Source organism: Oncorhynchus masou, chromosome 7 (genome assembly GCF_036934945.1).
Source record: "Oncorhynchus masou masou isolate Uvic2021 chromosome 7, UVic_Omas_1.1, whole genome shotgun sequence".
NCBI lineage: Eukaryota > Metazoa > Chordata > Actinopteri > Salmoniformes > Salmonidae > Oncorhynchus > Oncorhynchus masou.
In genome coordinates this window covers 19,467,933-19,486,816 of record NC_088218.1, presented here as the reverse complement: position 1 = coordinate 19,486,816, position 18,884 = coordinate 19,467,933, and the positions used below count along the sequence as shown (strand labels likewise).

The following is an 18,884-nucleotide window of genomic DNA, read 5'->3' as shown; positions in this document are numbered from 1 at the left end:
AAGTCCCTCTGGAGAAGAGCGCCTGTGAAATGACTAAATAGTTGTTGTTTTTTAAAGGGGGGGAATGACTCCAAAATGTGTCTGTTTTAACCCTTTCCAGAGCTTGAAGAGTCCAGGCAGAAGTGTCCACCATGCTGGTATAAGTTTGCCAACACCTATCTGATCTGGGACTGCTGTCCTATGTGGTTGAGTTTCAAGGGGATGGTCAACACGGTGGTGATGGACCCCTTCGTGGACCTGGCCATCACCGGCTGCATCGTCCTCAACACCCTGTTCATGGCCATGGAACATTATCCCATGACCACGGAGTTCAACCACGTCCTCTCTGTCGGGAACTTGGTAAGTGTTCGATATTATTGACGTAAACTTGCAAGGCTTTTTCGAAATATCAAGCTGTTAAAGAGAGACTGTCACTGGAATGGTTTTCTCCCCTAACAGCCATTTCTAATTGTATATTTTTTTCTTCATACAATACATCAATATATATTTAGATATTTTTTCACTCAGCAATCTATGTAAAATGAGTTGTGAAATAGAAACACAGATAAATAAATGCCTTACATAGTACATCTATTGAACAATACTTCACAACACATACATCACAAACAGTTACAAATGATAGAGATCCATTCATGGATGTACAGGTCTGGTGGATAAGACTTCAGAAATGTCCGCTGCTGCTTTTTTCATTTCTAAGGAATTTGTACGGAAAATATCTTGCGCCTGATATAGCTTCTCCTCAAAGTCACACATGGCATCTTCCAAATCCCCAATCTGTTATTTATCACGGTTTCATTGTCTAAGTCTATTTTAAGAAGATTCAGCCACCAAGTTGGCCACATACTATTGAAACTGTATACAAAGATGTACATCTATCCACTATCCATAGGTCCAAATATGTGTGGCTAGCCAAGCTTAACCCACACACTACCCACACAACCACTAACACTCAGTCTATGGAAGTATTTCCAACCGTGCTCAAATCTAACTACTGCCTCTGTCTCTGTGTAGGTGTTCACGGGCATCTTCACGGCTGAGATGTGTTTCAAGCTAATCGCTCTGGACCCCTACTACTACTTCCAACAGGGATGGAACATATTTGACGGCATCATCGTCAGTCTCAGTCTGATGGAGCTCGGCCTGGCCAATGTAGAGGGCCTGTCTGTGCTCCGCTCTTTCCGATTGGTGAGATCCCCCTTCTGACACCAGTTTCTCCCGAGTCGACCCTGTCAGAGCAGATTGTGTACCTTCTAGTTGCCACATTTCTACAGGAAACATAACCATACTACCCCCCCCCCCCTTAGCTGAATGACAGGTGCCCTTTCTTTTACATACTCCTTGATACAGTGCTAATATTCATCTTCATCCTTTGTTGATTGATGCTAGCTAGATATTAATACCATAGTCACAACCAGGAACAACAGAACTCCTCATGTGATTCTCCTTGTCAACAGTTGAGGGTGTTCAAACTGGCCAAGTCTTGGCCCACCCTGAACATGCTGATCAAGATCATCGGCAACTCGGTGGGAGCTCTGGGTAACTTGACACTGGTCCTAGCCATCATCGTGTTCATCTTCGCCGTGGTGGGCATGCAGCTGTTCGGCAAGAGCTACAAGGAGTGTGTGTGTAAGATCTCTACAGACTGCACACTGCCCCGGTGGCACATGCATGACTTCTTCCACTCCTTCCTCATCGTGTTCCGGGTGCTGTGTGGGGAGTGGATCGAGACCATGTGGGACTGTATGGAGGTGGCTGGCCAGAGCATGTGCCTCATTGTTTTTATGATGGTCATGGTTATAGGGAACCTGGTGGTAGGTGTTTTTGCTGTTAGTCATTGTATATCCCAAAATCCCCATACCTAATAATAATACCTACTTGTGATAAATCTTTCTTGGTCAATTTGTGTTTGACACTGGTGCAGTAAATATGTTTTAAGCATTGCCATATTTAAGTGATATGCAATTTTCAATTTGAACTGAATCTTCATATTAACAACTGAACCCAGATCAGAATGGACTCCTTTCCTCCCTCTGTCTCTACAGGTTCTGAATCTGTTCCTGGCCCTGCTGCTCAGCTCCTTCAGCGCCGACAACCTGGCGGCCACGGACGACGACAGCGAGATGAACAACCTGCAGATCGCTGTGGGCCGCATCCAGAGGGGCGTGGCCTGGGCCAAGGTGACCATCCGCCAGGTCATCCAGAGCCTGTTCCTCGGGGGCGGAGCCACCAAACGGGTCAAGGGGGAGTCACTGGAGGGGGGTAAGACCCTGGACGAGCTCCACAGCTCCATCAACGGCAAGGGGGGCAACTGCATCTCAAAACACTCGTTGGTCGAGATCACTAAAGATCCGGGTGGGGTCTATCTGAAGGAGGGGAACGGGCGGCCCGGAGGGGGGTTGGGGGTGGGGTTAGGAGACAGTACGGAGAATTACCCAAAGGAGGAGTGCAACTACATGTCGTTCATCCACAACCCCAACCTGACGGTGAGCGTGCCCATCGCGGTGTGCGAGTCAGACTTTGAGACCACTGTCACAGAGGACTTCAGCAGCGACTCGGCCTCCGAGGAAATGTCGATGGGCAGCAAAGAGGTAAGAGGTTTGACCAGAGACCCTGTGCTGCTCTCTTCAGTAGAAACGAGCACAGTCACATCACATCTTTTAATTGTGGTATCTTTGAGTGGTGTCTGTGTTAGTTTTGAGTGGTGTCTGTGTTAGTTTTGAGTGGTGTCTGTGTTAGTTCTGAGTGGTGTCTGTGTTAGTTTTGATAGGTGTCTGTGTTACTGGAGGTGCCCTGATTTAGCTTGAGCATAAGCAGAGTGAGCACTTTTGGGACTATTCCATTGGTTTGCACTTTTGGGACAATACCATTGGGTTACACTTTTGGGACGATTCCTTTAGTTAACACTATTGGGATTGTTCCAATGGTTTACTAGCCTTGTGAACCAGAACTAACCGTGTGTGTTCCCTTTACGTGTCATGTGTAGTGAAACAGAATGTGAGCTCAGGAGATCAGGTGGGTTGAACAAGGCTTATTTGTTTACACCTTTTGGACTATTCCATTGGTTTACACTTTTGGGACTGTGCCATTGGTTCCATTTTGTCAGGCAAGCTAAATACAGCGCAACTCTATTGTATTTCATTGTTTTTGTCATATGGGTTTGACCAAGGTCTGCTGTGTTTGACGTAGATCTGTAAACAGAATCAGTGGTGAAGTGGAAGGGAAACGCACATAATCGGCGTTCACACACCTTTTCATCTTGCCAGGCGTTTACCGACCTAAAGTGGAAAAATGCATTGAAAATATAGGCAGCGTTACTTTGTTCACCGATTCTTTTTACCACTACACATCAATGGATAGAATCTGAGAAGTCCAGGCTTTCCAGAGGCAGTTACCAGCTAGTTGTTTGACTCATTGAGTCATTGCACCAAGTCTGTTTAGCCTAGTCCATTATCCAGGGAGTTGTAGTGTACTGTTATAAAGCCCTAGGCGTCTAAACAATGACGTAGCATGAAAGGACAGTACAGTCACTGCAGGTGCTTCTACACCTGCTTTGCTTGCTGTTCTGGGTTTTAGGCTGGGTTTCTGTACAGCACTTACATCACCATAAATACATTTGAAATTTGATGATGATTGACCACAGATGATGAGTCAGAATGGCCTATGGCCCAAGTAGCAGGTCGTTTCTGGTCGTGTGTGTTATCTGGTTGACTGAGTATACAGGCGGGCAAATGGGTCTTCACTATTATATGCACTTGTTGAAAGAAGTTGTTTAGAGCAGCGTCCTTGCAAAGGGTGAAGTGAAGTGTGTGTGTGGGTGTTCACGGATTTGTGTGGGTGTTCACGGATGTGTGTGGAGGCTCACGGATGTGTGTGGGTGTTCACGGATGTGTGTGGGTGTTCACAGATGTGTGTGGGTGTTCACGGATGTGAGTGGAGGCTCACGGATGTGTGTGGGTGTTCACGGATGTGTGTGGAGGCTCACGGATGTTTGTGGAGGCATACGGATGTGTGTGGAGGCTCACTGATGTTTGTGGAGGCATACGGATGTGTGTGGAGGCTCACGGATGTGTGTGGAGGCTCACGGATGTGTGTGGAGGCTCACGGATGTTTGTGGCGGCTCATTTCTCACACATTTAATCCCTTTCATTAGAAATCACACCAGTGAGATTTTAAAATAAACCACATTTTTAGAATAGACTGTAAATTAAGGCCGGAAGACAGATAAAGGACTTAAAATATCGCACTCACTTGCCTACACACACACACACACACACACACACACACACACACACACACACACACACACACACACACACACACACACACACACACACACACACACACACACACACACACACACACACACACACACACACACACACACACACACACACACACACACACACACACACACACACACACACACACACACACACACACACACACACACACTTCATTCTGGAGCAGATGTTGTAAATAAGATGTGTGTCTGCTTCGAAGACATAATGTCACGTTAGGCTAGGAGGGTAAGCCCCCCGCCCCCACATCTCCAGACCAGAGCCAAGGACAGGGAGTGTCGCCAACCTGCCCCCACCCAACTCCTTCAGTTATTAGAGAAAGCTAGCCTGGTCTGTTTCTGGCCATGACTCTCCATGCAACAAATATGGATTAGATGCCAGCTGCTGATCCCCCTTCTCCCTAATAAATAATAGCTTCAAATTAGTCTATTTATTTGGGAACGGGATCATAAACCGTGTGTGTGTGTGTGTGTGAGTGTGACTTTGTGCTACGAACAGTAGAAGGTCAATTGTCGTCCTCACAAACTGTTTAATCCTATTCAACATCATCCCGGAGCCTTGTCTTCTAAAGTGTTTCTCTGTGGATAACCTGTTTCCTTATGTGCCTTGCAGCTGATTGATGAAAACAGACAACGAGATTGTACTGTACATTATGAGCTGGCTTTCATGGTTGTATCACGTTACCTTGCTTAACCCACCGTTTGTTATTGCAGCTGTATTACAGACGCTCACAAGGTTGTCAGTGAGAGAGAGGAGACTTGTAAGACCATTTTATTCTACATAGCACTAACCATGAAGACTGCCTATGCCATTTTACAGAACCAACCAATACTTATCTTGCATCTTTTTCAATGGATTGCCAATTTTTTTGTTCTCTGCCTGACTGCCCTCCCCAACTGCTTTCCTCTGTTGTCCCTGGCCTTTGTTTTCTTCTATCCCCCTTCATCTCATTTCTTTATTTCTAATTTGATCATCTGGCTTTTTTTGTAGTTTCAACTCCATTATGAATGAGCTGCATCCACTTTTCAAATTGATAGGTGAAGTCATGTGACTTGTTTTTGCTTCTGATTGCCTTGCTTGGTTTGTATTGATTGATTTTGGAGGTGATTGGCATTGACCACCCCCAAGATTGAGAAAAAAATAACAGAGAATGAATGAAGAGAGAAAAGGAGGAGAGACAAAGATGAAATAAATTAATTTTGCCCAAAGTACTTTAGGTTAAATTCACGAGGGTTACAGGTTCTCCCTGTATAGATCTAGTGAATATTTTGGAGTCTGAATTTTAGTCTCTTTGAACCCCTGGTAGATTAGCGGTTGCACAGTCAGCCATACCATACTGAACTGATGCAGCAATTATAGCAAACACCCAAGTGAAATCAAGACGCAAATTACATATTGCCTTGAAAAAGCATGGCAGGAGGGCACACTCAATTTATATATAGCCTTTGCCCTGAACACAGAGAGAGAGAGAGAGAGAGATGGCAGAGAGAGAGACTGGAAAAGAGAGAGAAGGAGAAGATTTGTGAAAGAATAGAGAGAGGGAGGGAGATGGAAAGGACGGAACAAACAGGATGAGAAAATGTGTGAGACAGAGGGAGAGATAAAGGAACATAGAGAGAGAGATAGAACATGTGTGAGAGAGGTATATATATATATAGAGAGAAGAAGGAACAATTAGAGAACACGTGAGAAAGGGGAATATAATGCGTGAGAGCGAGAGAGGTATAGAGAGAGACCGGTCCTTCTGGAACATTGTGTGTCTCGGGGCGGGAGGGGCGTGGAGCGGGCAGGGCAGCATGCTTCCATTGTTCCCACTACATATTAGCTGGGTCCCACGGCAATCAGACCTGCTGCACTGTCGAGTACTGATGGCATGTTACTCCTCTGTCTGCCAGCCAGCCTGACGCCCCAAACTGCCTAGACATTGCACCATGTTTTATCAATGAAAACAGGACAGGCATTCCACCTACGGAGCTAAGCGAGGCCTTCTCACCATACAGTACACAGAACACTGTATTGCATCGTTTTTATTTTTTATTTAACTAGGCAAGTCAGTTAAGAACAAATTCTTATTTACAATGACGGCCTACCCCAGCCAAACCCTAACCTGGACGACGCTGGGCCAATTGTGCACCACCCTTTGTAACTCCCAAACACAGCCATTTGTGATACAGCCTGGAATCGACCAGCACTAAGATGCAGTGCCTTGGACCACTGCGCCACTCGGTTGCCCAATCAGCATGTAGATTATATATATAAAAATATCTCTAGTACTGTACTATGGATCACTTGCATGGAATGCAGGGCTCTAATGCCAAAGTGTGCATTATAATCCAATGATTATCCTGCCAATAGCAAAGAATAAGGACAGTAGTACTAGTCATCCCCAGAGATCCCTCCAACATAATTTCCTCTTGGAGGGACATTTCCTCTTAGTCTCCAGTGGATAATCCTGTTAGAGTACCCCATTTAGCTGTGTCTCCCCTGTATGTTTTCTGGGTAGCATGGTCACACTGCATCTAATGTTATATTAGTATTCATTCTATTATTATTATCAGATAGCTCCAGACTGCATGCTGTCTTGTAAACAGTGCACAGTACTGGGTTTTGCTGGTTAGCTAATGTGGTAATACCCATTTATTTACCGAAACAGAGACCGAAGCTTGTGCTTTTCTTAAGGATGGGAAAAAAACATTTTCATGTCAATGAGGAAAATGTTCAGTGTTTCGGGGGGAGTTGATTCGTTATCGTCTTTTGATCGATGGGGCTATCCGCCACTCAAATTCTAAATCCTGGGTCATTTTTCAGTGGACATGAAAATCCGTCAGCCTACGTTCTCCTGCTTGTTTTCCAATTTCAGGATTGGAAATGCACTGGAATACTGCATGCCCCCTTCGACTGTCTGAGCCGATTTCAAACATACCCACAGTGCATTGTAACACCAACCTCTCCGTGTAGCATGTATTGTTGCTACCGGGTGCTGTATACTACAGTGTGATTGGATCTCACCTGATCAGACTGATCTCAAGCCTGTAGGTACTTTTGATCGACCCTGCATGTAATGATGATTACAATGTTGAAACGAGTATAACTCTGAGTTTATATTTAAGCCAAACTCATGTCTCCCGTCCAGGCCAAAGTATCTGGTGAGACTACTGTACTGTTACAGTCCATGACAATGGAGAATGTACCATTACAAGAATTTCAAGAACTCTAGTAGCTCAGAAGGTTGTCTCCCCCCCCCCAACCCCCCTCTGCAGAAGCTACCTATAGAGCCCCAGCACCTTATCTCATCGGAGGGCAGCTCGGTGGATATCGGTCCCCCGGGGGATGGAGCTGAGTCAGTGGAGCTGGAGGACGAGGAGTCAGAGAACCCAGAGAACTGCTTCACTGATGGTGAGGGAGGGAGGGGCTGGGGGAGAGGACGAGGAAGAGTGGGGGAAGAAGGAGGGACGGGGGGGAGGGAGAAAGGGACTCGTGAGACGAAGGTTTGAGAGAGACTTTTCCTTTCACACATCAGAAGTAGTCTAGAGGGAATTCCGAGCTCTGATAGAAAGGGGGGGCTGAAAAATGGGAGAAGAAGTTTCTTTCAGGCAAGGACAATGCATTATTTTATCTTCTCTCTCCCTCTCTCTTTCTCTGTCCCTTTGTCTCTCCCTCTCTCTTTCTCTGTCCCTTTGTCTCTCCCTCTCTCTTTCTCTGTCCCTTTGTCTCTCCCTCTCTCTTTCTCTGTCCCTTTGTCTCTCCCTCTCTCTTTCTCTGTCCCTTTGTCTCTCCCTCTCTCTTTCTCTGTCCCTTTGTCTCTCCCTCTCTCTTTCTCTGTCCCTTTGTCTCTCCCTCTCTCTTTCTCTGTCCCTTTGTCTCTCCCTCTCTCTTTCTCTGTCCCTTTGTCTCTCCCTCTCTCTTTCTCTGTCCCTTTGTCCCTCCCTCTCTCTTTCTCTGTCCCTTTGTCTCTCCCTCTCTCTTTCTCTGTCCCTTTGTCTCTCCCTCTCTCTTTCTCTGTCCCTTTGTCTCTCCCTCTCTCTTTCTCTGTCCCTTTGTCTCTCCCTCTCTCTTTCTCTGTCCCTTTGTCTCTCCCTCTCTCTTTCTCTGTCCCTTTGTCTCTCCCTCTCTCTTTCTCTGTCCCTTTGTCTCTCCCTCTCTCTTTCTCTGTCCCTTTGTCTCTCCTTCTCTCTTTCTCTGTCCCTTTGTCTCTCCCTCTCTCTTTCTCTGTCCCTTTGTCTCTCCCTCTCTCTTTCTCTGTCCCTTTGTCTCTCCCTCTCTCTTTCTCTGTCCCTTTGTCTCTCCCTCTCTCTTTCTCTGTCCCTTTGTCTCTCCCTCTCTCTTTCTCTGTCCCTTTGTCCCTCCCTCTCTCTTTCTCTGTCCCTTTGTCTCTCCCTCTCTCTTTCTCTGTCCCTTTGTCTCTCCCTCTCTCTTTCTCTGTCCCTTTGTCTCTCCCTCTCTCTTTCTCTGTCCCTTTGTCTCTCCCTCTCTCTTTCTGTGTCCCTTTGTCCCTCCCTCTCTCTTTCTCTGTCCCTTTGTCTCTCCCCTCTCTCTTTCTCTGTCCCTTTGTCTCTCCCTCTCTCTTTCTCTGTCCCTTTGTCTCTCCTCTCTCTTTCTCTGTCCCTTTGTCTCTCCCTCTCTCTTTCTCTGTCCCTTTGTCTCTCCCTCTCTCTTTCTCTGTCCCTTTGTCTCTCCCTCTCTCTTTCTCTGTCCCTTTGTCTCTTCCTCTCTCTTTCTGTGTCCCTTTGTCCCTCCCTCTCTCTTTCTCTGTCCCTTTGTCTCTCCCTCTCTCTTTCTCTGTCCCTTTGTCTCTCCCTCTCTCTTTCTCTGTCCCTTTGTCTCTCCCTTTCTCTCTTTTTCTCTGTCCCTTTGTCTCTCTCCCTCTCTCTTTCTCTGTCCCTTTGTCTCTCCCTCTCTCTTTCTCTGTCCCTTTGTCTCTCCCTCTCTCTTTCTCTGTCCCTTTGTCTCTCCCTCTCTCTTTCTCTGTCCCTTTGTCTCTCCCTCTCTCTTTCTCTGTCCCTTTGTCTCTCCCTCTCTCTTTCTGTGTCCCTTTGTCTTTCTCCCTTTGTCTCTCCCTCTCTCTTTCTCTGTCCCTTTGTCTCTCCCTCTCTCTTTCTCTGTCCCTTTGTCTCTCCCTCTCTCTTTCTCTGTCCCTTTGTCTCTCCCTCTCTCTGCCTCTCCCAGGCTGTGTGCTCAGGTTCCAGTGTTGCCAGGTGAACGTTGAGGAGGGCAAGTGGAAGATGTGGTGGACTTTGAGGAAGACGTGCTTCCTCATCGTGGAACACAACTGGTTTGAGACCTTAATCATTTTCATGATCCTGCTCAGCAGTGGAGCTCTGGTGAGTGGCTGCTGCTCACCTGGCCTGTGTAATGTTGTACCGCTCCTTTAAGGAAAGTCAAGTAAACGTGGGCTCGAGTTGTCCTTACATCACAATGTGAGTGTCAAATAATTACAGTCTGCTTACTTTGATGTAGAGTGAATATGAGCTTTATGGCTTCTTGGTTAGCCCGACACTTCTGTTTTGAAGTGAAAACTGAAACGTTGATTGGTCAGAGTGTAGTCATCAGTAGGGTTGAGTCCGGACAGGGAAAACTCTGAACCATATGCATAACTAGGGCCCAGAGTATTTCCTGGTCATGTCTTGTGTTCAGAAAAAAACTCAGAGCCCTACAATTTACCAAAAAAACACCAACCTATGTGACTCTTGACAAACATTACCTTAGCCCAGATCTTAGGCACTATCAACTATCTGATGCTTGATTCCTCGTTTGTGTCTCCGTGTAGGCGTTTGAAGACATTTACATAGAGCAGAGGAAGACCATTAAGATAGTGCTGGAGTACGCAGACAAAGTCTTCACTTATATCTTCATCCTGGAGATGCTGCTGAAGTGGGTGGCCTACGGATTCAAGAAGTACTTCACCAACGCCTGGTGTTGGCTGGACTTCCTCATTGTTGATGTATGTATTTGCTGGAGTTGTATGCGAACTCCGTACATACATGATGACCTTGAACACGCTTTGTCAGCAGATAAATTCAAATCTAAGCTTTGGATAGCAATTTAGAGTGATTTGATTCATTTTGTGATGATTCATTTACCAATTGGAATGAATGGAAATTCCATAACATGTTTTACCCATGTACCACACATAGTTCTCCTTCTGCAAATACCTCTCCTGACATTGCTTATTTTTCTCTCTCTCTCTCTCTCTTGCTCTCTGTTTTTCTCTCTCTCTGTCTCTGTCTCTGTTTCTCTCTGTCTCTGTTTCTGTCTCTCTGTTTTTCTCTCTCTCTGTCTCTGTTTCTCTCTCTCTCTCTGTCTCTGTTTCTGTCTCTCTGTTTTTCTTTCTCTCTCCCTCTCTCTCTCTCTCTCTCTCTCTCTCTCTCTCTCTCTCTCTCTCTCTCTCTCAGGTGTCTCTGGTGAGCTTGGTAGCCAATGCGTTAGGCTACTCTGAGCTGAGTGCCATTAAATCGCTACGAACCCTGCGGGCCTTAAGACCCCTGAGGGCCTTGTCACGGTTCGAGGGCATGAGGGTAAGGTTTACTGGAGAACATGTTTCTTGCTGAACTGCAATCAGAAAGAGCCTCCCAAGTAGCTTTTAGGATATTTGTTATGATAAAGTCCAATGCAATTGAGTCTTTTGAAAATAACTAAATGTCATAACTAAATGTAACTTATTTTAGGAGACGAATGCCTCGTTACATTTGACATCTTGTAGCATTCTTATCCGCAGTCCTTTTAAAATGGCTGAGGCTTCTAGAAGGAGGAAAATAGAAACCAGTGATGCATTTTAAATGGACGCATGCCTGTGTATAGAGCTGGATTTCGAGATATGTCTCTCGTGTGTATCTGCGTGACTTTCTCCACATTGTGTCGATAGATTCTAACATTGCTCTGCCTCGATGTTGTTTGTGTGGGGCCTTTTGATGTGTAATTATTTTTCTTTGTGTGTCTTTTCATTTACAGTAAAACACTTGTTGTGACTTCATCCTGACTCTTCTAAGGTTTTTTCTGTTTTGCTTTTTAACTTTTGAGTGGTTAAATGTGCTCCGTCGCCACTCCTTTGAAAGAGTGTCTCCTTCCTTTTCCTTTCCTTAAATAGTTAACTGTCAAACTGTTGTGGTAGTGCTTGTAACATGCTTTGTACTGAAAATAACACAGTGAAAATACTGTACACATATTCTCATGTGTTCCTAAACCACAATATTTCAATATTACCACTGCTATTCACCCTCCCTATACATGATTATATTATTATTTCATATGTTATCATCTATGGTAACCAGAATTCTTGGATAAGCCTAGAAATGCATGTTTTCTTGAGTAACAAGTGTGCATTTCAGCTTCAACTTTATCTCACTCAACACATTGTCACATTACTTTCTAGTCTTATCCAGAGAAACCTCAGCGAACCGGTTTGACCGAGCCCTCTAACCGTGTCATCTGTGATTTGACAGGTGGTGGTGAACGCCCTCCTGGGTGCCATTCCGTCCATCATGAACGTGCTGCTGGTGTGCCTCATCTTCTGGCTCATCTTCAGCATCATGGGCGTCAATCTGTTCGCAGGGAAGTACTATCACTGCGTCAACACCACCAACGACGAGACCTTTCCCATCGAGGTGGTCAACAACAAGAGCGACTGTCTGGCCCTGGCCAATGACAGCGCCCGATGGAAGAATGTCAAGATCAACTTTGATAATGTCGGGGCCGGGTACTTGGCCTTGTTGCAAGTGGTGAGTGGGACAGTTGTCTGTTGGCGTTTTACATTGTTCAGGAAAATTTTGCTTTAAATCTGGTTTAAAAGTGCAGTTATTATGAAACGTGCATATAATGTTCATTTACACTGAGTAGCATTAGGAAAGCCTGCACTTTCCATGACACAGACTGATCAGATGAATTTTAGTGTGTCAAGAACTGCAACGCTGCTGGATTTTTCACCCTCAACAGTTTCTCGTGTGAATCAAGAATGGTCCACCATCCAGAGGACATCCAGGCAATTTTGACACAACTGTGGGAAGCATTGGAGTCAAAATGGGCCAGCATCCCTGTGGAACGCTTTTGACACCTTCTAGAGTCCCTGCCCCGACGAATTGAGGCTGTTTTAGGGGCAAAAGGGGAAGCAACAATATTAGGAAGGTGTTCCTAATGTTTTGTACACTCAGTGTATATACCGAATGCCTGTATGGCGGTCTTGTTTTTGACTTTCTATGCTGCTTTTATGCTTTTAAATCAGTGTGGAGTATTTTTTTTGTTCGAGACATAGCTTAGCACCTTTCACAGAGTATTGTGACTGTTCATTTAATATTTTCTACCTGCTACCAAAATAGCTCTCCTAAACCAAAAGTAGTGGAGCGGAGCCTGACTGCAAGGCTGCAGCAAGGGAACAGGGAAGTCAGATGTAAGTAACCACTTGATTGACCCCCTCAGAGAGTAACTCATTCTGTTCTCTGTTCTCTGCTCCTAGGCAACGTTCAAAGGTTGGATGGACATCATGTACGCAGCTGTGGACTCTCGTAATGTAAGCGTTTCCTTAGGGCTCTGGTCATGGTGAATGGCGGACAGTTTAAAGTCAGGTTGACTCTTGCATTTAAGGTTTTGAGTTGACATTTTTTTATTGGAATGTTGGTGTTTCAAAAAAAAAAATGTCTTCCCTTAGGAATGTTCTGTCAATAAGGGTTTGACTTGAATATGTGCAATGATTAAACGTTTTGCTGTATATCTGTCTTCTTTGTGTTTCAGGTGGAACTTCAGCCCCAATATGAACAGAACCTCTACATGTATCTGTACTTCGTCATCTTCATCATCTTTGGCTCCTTCTTCACTCTCAACCTCTTCATTGGTGTCATCATTGACAACTTCAACCAACAGAAGAAAAAGATATGTATTCTGTAGTGAACAGGTGTTCGTGTACAGTGTTTTGTCAAACCCGCTGCTGGCTGAGAGTTTATTCTAAATATGGCAGGCATATGAGTTACACATTCACCTTCCAGTCGCTAAGAGAGTCGACACCGTGACTGCAGTCTCCGTGATACGGAGACAAGAGGGAAAAGAAAGAAAGTTCAAGGAGGAAGAGGAGAGAGCGTAAAATAGCCTGAGAGAGATATCGAGAGGAGAGGGATGAGGGAGGGAGAGATCTGAAAAGCGCGCCTAGCCCTGAGCTAACAATGACTGAAAGAAACTTGAGGGAGAGAGAGAGAGAGAGACGCTTTGGGTGTACATGTGTTAGGTGTTCACCAGGTTTTGTGTTGTTCCCTTTACTTTGGAGGTCAGGACATCTTCATGACAGAGGAACAGAAGAAGTACTACAATGCCATGAAGAAGCTCGGCTCCAAGAAGCCCCAGAAGCCTATTCCCAGGCCAACGGTTTGGCACTGATATTGACACCTATTGATATTACAGTAACCATTCAACCAAGCAGTAGCTCAAAAATTTAAGACAGATTAAGAATTCATATTTAAGACTGATTTCTCAAAATAACAAAACATGTAAAATCAATATTTATTTTGAATTCTCACAGTAATGCTGATTAAATATATTTCTATCGCTCTCTACCTCTATCTGTTTCTCTCTCTCCCTTTATCTGCCTTTCCGTTCTAGAATGCATTCCAAGGCTGTGTGTTTGACTTCGTAACGAAGCAGGCTTTTGACATTGTCATCATGATCCTCATCTGCCTCAACATGGTCACTATGATGGTGGAAGAGGATGACCAGACACCAGAGAGGGAGAAAATCCTCCACTGGATTAACTTTGTCTTTATAGTGCTCTTCACTGGGGAGTGTACGCTCAAAATGATATCCCTCCGCCATTACTACTTCACCATTGGCTGGAACGTGTTTGACTTTGTCGTTGTCATCCTTTCAATCGTAGGTAAGAACCCTGACTCTTCATAGTCTTTTGAATCAAAATGTAGCATTCAGAATTAATGTTTGGAGTTGTAACCGAGAAATTGTTTGTGTTAAATTGGTGTGGTGTTTGTTTCTGTCCTTACAGGTATGTTTTTATCAGAATTGATTGAGAAGTACTTTGTTTCCCCAACGTTATTCCGAGTCATCCGACTTGCCAGAATCGGCCGCATCCTCCGTCTCATCAAGGGCGCCAAGGGCATCCGGACACTTTTGTTCGCCTTGATGATGTCACTTCCTGCCCTGTTTAACATTGGCCTCCTGCTCTTCCTGGTCATGTTCATCTACGCCATCTTCGGCATGTCCAACTTCGCCTACGTCAAGCACGAGGCGGGAATCGACGACATGTTCAACTTCGAGACGTTCGGCAACAGCATGCTCTGCCTGTTCCAGATCACCACGTCGGCGGGCTGGGACGGCCTCCTGGCGCCCATCCTCAACAAGAAGGAGCCCGACTGCGACAGCCAGATGGAGCACCCGGGCACCTTGTACCGGGGAAACTGTGGCAACCCGCCAGTGGCCATGTTCTTCTTCGTCAGCTACATCATCATCTGTTTCCTCATCGTGGTCAACATGTACATCGCCGTCATCCTGGAGAACTTCAGCGTCGCCACCGAGGAGTCAGCCGAGCCGCTGAGCGAGGACGACTTTGAGATGTTCTACGAGGTGTGGGAGCACTTCGACCCGGACGCCACGCAGTTCGTGGAGTACGACAAGCTGTCGGACTTTGCAGACGCTTTGGACCCACCACTGCGAATGGCCAAGCCCAACCACATCCAGCTGATCAAAATGGATCTGCCCATGGTCAGCGGGGAGCGCATCCACTGCCTTGACATCCTGTTTGCCTTCACCAAGCGTGTCCTGGGAGAGGGCGAAGGTTTGGACCTCCTCCGGGGCCAGATGGAGGAGCGCTTCATGGCCTCCAACCCCTCCAAAGTCTCCTACGAACCCATCACCAGTACCCTGCGGCGCAAGCAGGAAGACATGTCTGCCTTGGTGATCCAGAGGTCATTCAGGCGCTACCTGGCCCGACTCGCCCTGAAGAAAGCAGCAGAGCTCTACAAGGAGCAGCCTAAAGGCAGCATGATGTATGAGCTGGAGGACAAGGAGGTGCTGGTGACAGGACAGTTCGCGGACAACTCCACCTCCACGGAGAAAATGGACATTACGCCCACCACCGCCTCGCTGCCTTCGTACAACAGTGCCACAAACTTGGAAAAGGACCAATATGAGAAAGAAAAGAGGGAGAAAGAGAAGAGAGACATAGATCTGAGAGAGCAAAATAAATAAGCAAACAAAAGGACAAATGATGAGTACGAAGACGTTTGCTTTGAAGAAAAACAGATTTACAGATTTGGAGGACTGATGTATGCTAATGTGTTGGTGGAGGGAGTGTGGTGGTGTTGGGTGCTAGGCCAAACTGATGTGTAGCTAGCTAAGGCTGAGGCCTGAGAGCAGGATTGGAGCCATTTAAGGGGACTGTTCCAGGGGGTTACATAGTAACAAGGCAGGGGAAGATTATTGTTATGTATCACTGCCAGGAGTAAGTGAAAGACGGCGACTCAAAAAGCCGTTGCGAAGCCGCTTGTGAATTTCTGTTGAGTGTTACTATCTGACACACATGAGTATACTGTGAAGTTTTCTGTAGCGAGTGCTGCTGCTACCATCATACATCCAGTGTCTTGAATAGCGATCGCCGTGTTACTTAAGGTTCTTGCATTTTTGTATAATTGCATTTTTTTTTATGGTAAGGAATGTTTTATCGTGTAATTGTGAGAATGTGTCCACTTCTTTTCACGGTTGTAAAAACACCATGTACAGCAAAACTCAGCGACTAAACAAATCCATGTTCCCAATACTAACGCCACATGTGTTTTGTTACTCCCAGAACTATTTGTTCTCAGGCAGCAGTTTTCGTGTATCCCTCTGGGAATAAGCGTAGGTACTGTATATGTAACTAACCGGGTCTCCTGCACACCACAAGACTGTGCTAGCCCACTGAGGTAAGGTCTGAGACTTAGCTCGGGGGAGCTAACCCAGGTCTTCAGGTTACTCATCACGTGAACGTTACATTATGCACAAGCTTAATTCCACAACCAATCATCGGTGACACTTGGTAAAGATATATCTCGTACATCTATATGAATGGCTGTTGTTCTCCCCTCTCTGTTTCTATGAACATGCCCACGGACACAGAGATCCTGAATGTATGTCAACAGATTCATTGAGAGGGATTCAATGAGATCTTCTTAATTTACGTAGAACATTCATTGTCACAAAGCAATGTGTCCGACAGATGTATTTCAATATCTCTTCTTCTCTCTCTCTCCACTCCTTGTTTCTGTCGAAACACTCGTGTAAAGAAAGACGACTAACAAAAATATAATAAAGGGAACACATTGATGGTCTTTTTCCAAAGATGTCTAACTCCATTATAATACGTGCATATGAGACCTGGCGTTGAGTTTAGCACTCGTCTGTACTGCACACTGTACTCATAGTTCATGAAGGATTTTAATTCAAAGCCTGATTCTTTCAAGCATAGTGATTTGATTCGATTTATAAATAGTATGTTGTCCTATATGGACCCACAGTATGTATCACACTTCCATTTGATGTAAGAGCACTTTTTATCTTTTCATGGCCACGCCCCAAAGGGTATTATGTGAGCGTGTGCGCGTGTGTGCGCCTGTGTTTGCGTGCAGACATCTCTGTGTGTGTGTGTGTGTGTGTGTGTGTGTGTGTGTGTGTGCGTCCGTGCGGGCACGCGTGTTTGTGTGACTGGGGGTCTATATTTTACTTGTATTCCATGTATTATAAATAGCACTTCTGCTGTAGCTACTGTTGCTTTTCAAATGAACTTTTAGGTTGCCATTTTTCTACAACTTGTTTTACATTCTGCACACATTGACACATGAAACACTTGTATGGTCCACATTTCTGTAGATATGAAACATAAAGCAATCGGTGGCCATTTTCCCTTCAGCTAGTGTGTTAGTGAAGGGCATACAGGTCAGGACTGGTATCAGTTCATCTGCTAACATGAACGAAAACATTCAAAGGAATAAACGACACACCTGTTACCTTTCTCTTTTAAGCTGTGCTCTATCAGAAAGTATGACGATGGCTGGGTGTCTGGTTGACGGGATCATCCATGTGGTTGAATTTCATGCTACACTGAAATGTAAATGTGTGACGAGGGACATTTTTGTTAGGACCAAAGATGTGACCACAAAACATAAAATCAAGATTGCCAAAATAAAACCGATTTTGGAAAGCATACTTTGTACACAGAATATTTTCAATCGGATGAAACTGTTGCGCTATGCAATCTATTGTTAGCATGTTGAATGGTCAATAGGCAGCAGGGAGACATATATCAGCTGTATACAGAGGGAGAGAGATTGAGATTACCCCCACCCTTACCCCCTCAAAACACTTTGCTGATCCTGCCGCCAGATTTTCCCCTGTTGTTGCTTGGCAACCTTACATCACAGCTCACCCGCTTTTGATTGATCAGTAGTGTCTTCCAACTGCCTACCCACAATACCTTGCTGCGAGCAGGCATACCCTTCCCGACCCCTGTCCTTCCCTCCTTCCCTGCATCAGAAAAAAAACACCATGATCAGAAGCCATGTAATTCACTTATTATACTGTACAGTATTACAGTATATGCATAGTATCAATGAACTGCCTTCATATCCCGGTGCTTTAATCCATACAAGTCCTTTGTGTGCTCAGCACCTGCTGTAGTGGGGGTCTGTTTGAGTAAATGTTGGTTTAATACACACCCATGAGCAGTGAGCTATGATAAGGTCCCCATTCAGGAACAGATTAGCCTGTGTGAGGTGGGAAGACAGGACCACCTTATACCCGAACCTGCCTGCCACAAAAGAGAGGACTCCATGCAAAATAAGGTCAGTGGCTCCACCTAGAGGTGGGGAGACACATGACCAGTCTGGGAAGCACTTCTGGCCGATTTCAAGGAGATTTTCAATAAACATGTTCTATGAGTGCTTGTTGACTGGCTCAAGTCATGCAGTAGGCTGAATTTAGGTGCTCAGTTAAGTACTCAAATTATGTCATTATAGTAGGTTATTATGTCTGTTGAACTCTTGAGAATAATTTCCATGATTACCTAGAAATAGCTGCTCAGCAACAGCACAAATGAGCAATAAACAACCCCCCCCTAGCAAGGGAATTTTGGTTTTGTCATCAAGTTCCATTGAGTCAAACCATATAACCTGTACTAATTTATTGTTTTTGTATTATGTAAATTTAATAATGCAATAATGATTATTTCAATGTTGTTACTGAACTCCTCATAATGTAGACATGATTAAATCTGTTGTCAACTATCCAGGTATAGAGAAAGAACACCAGAGTAGACTGACTGATTTGATAGTCAGTTTAAAAGTAAGACCTTGTTCCTAATGCCATTTCTGAAATTTCTCAATTCATTACAATCACTACTTTCAAAGGTATCAACAAGAACAGAATCATATCAGCTATAACTGACTAACAATACATAAAGTGCCTTCAGAAAGTATTCAGACCCCTTGAATTCTTCCACATACAGCCTTATTCTAAAATGTATTAATCAAACAAAAAAATCCTCAGCTATCTACACACAATACCCCATAATGACAAAGCAAAAACAGGTTCATAGACATTTTTGAAAAAAATATGAAACAAGCTGAA

The 18,884-nt window shown here is 45.0% G+C and overlaps 1 protein-coding gene across 1 annotated transcript in view; it reads left to right on the top strand.

Annotated features, from left to right (window-relative positions):
* LOC135543468 (sodium channel protein type 2 subunit alpha-like) overlaps positions 1-17,463 on the top strand; it is a 49,856-nt gene extending 32,393 nt beyond the window's left edge. Inside the window, exons 14-27 of the mRNA XM_064970752.1 lie at positions 101-339; positions 1,012-1,185; positions 1,455-1,811; positions 2,043-2,588; positions 7,559-7,694; positions 9,465-9,619; positions 10,066-10,239; positions 10,691-10,813; positions 11,738-12,013; positions 12,745-12,798; positions 13,020-13,157; positions 13,539-13,643; positions 13,878-14,148; positions 14,272-17,463. Of these exons, the coding sequence (XP_064826824.1) occupies positions 101-339; positions 1,012-1,185; positions 1,455-1,811; positions 2,043-2,588; positions 7,559-7,694; positions 9,465-9,619; positions 10,066-10,239; positions 10,691-10,813; positions 11,738-12,013; positions 12,745-12,798; positions 13,020-13,157; positions 13,539-13,643; positions 13,878-14,148; positions 14,272-15,473 (3,950 nt within the window). The 3' untranslated portion in view covers positions 15,474-17,463. The remainder of the gene's footprint in view (positions 1-100; positions 340-1,011; positions 1,186-1,454; positions 1,812-2,042; positions 2,589-7,558; positions 7,695-9,464; positions 9,620-10,065; positions 10,240-10,690; positions 10,814-11,737; positions 12,014-12,744; positions 12,799-13,019; positions 13,158-13,538; positions 13,644-13,877; positions 14,149-14,271) is intronic.
* Positions 17,464-18,884: the final 1,421 nt, after the last annotated feature.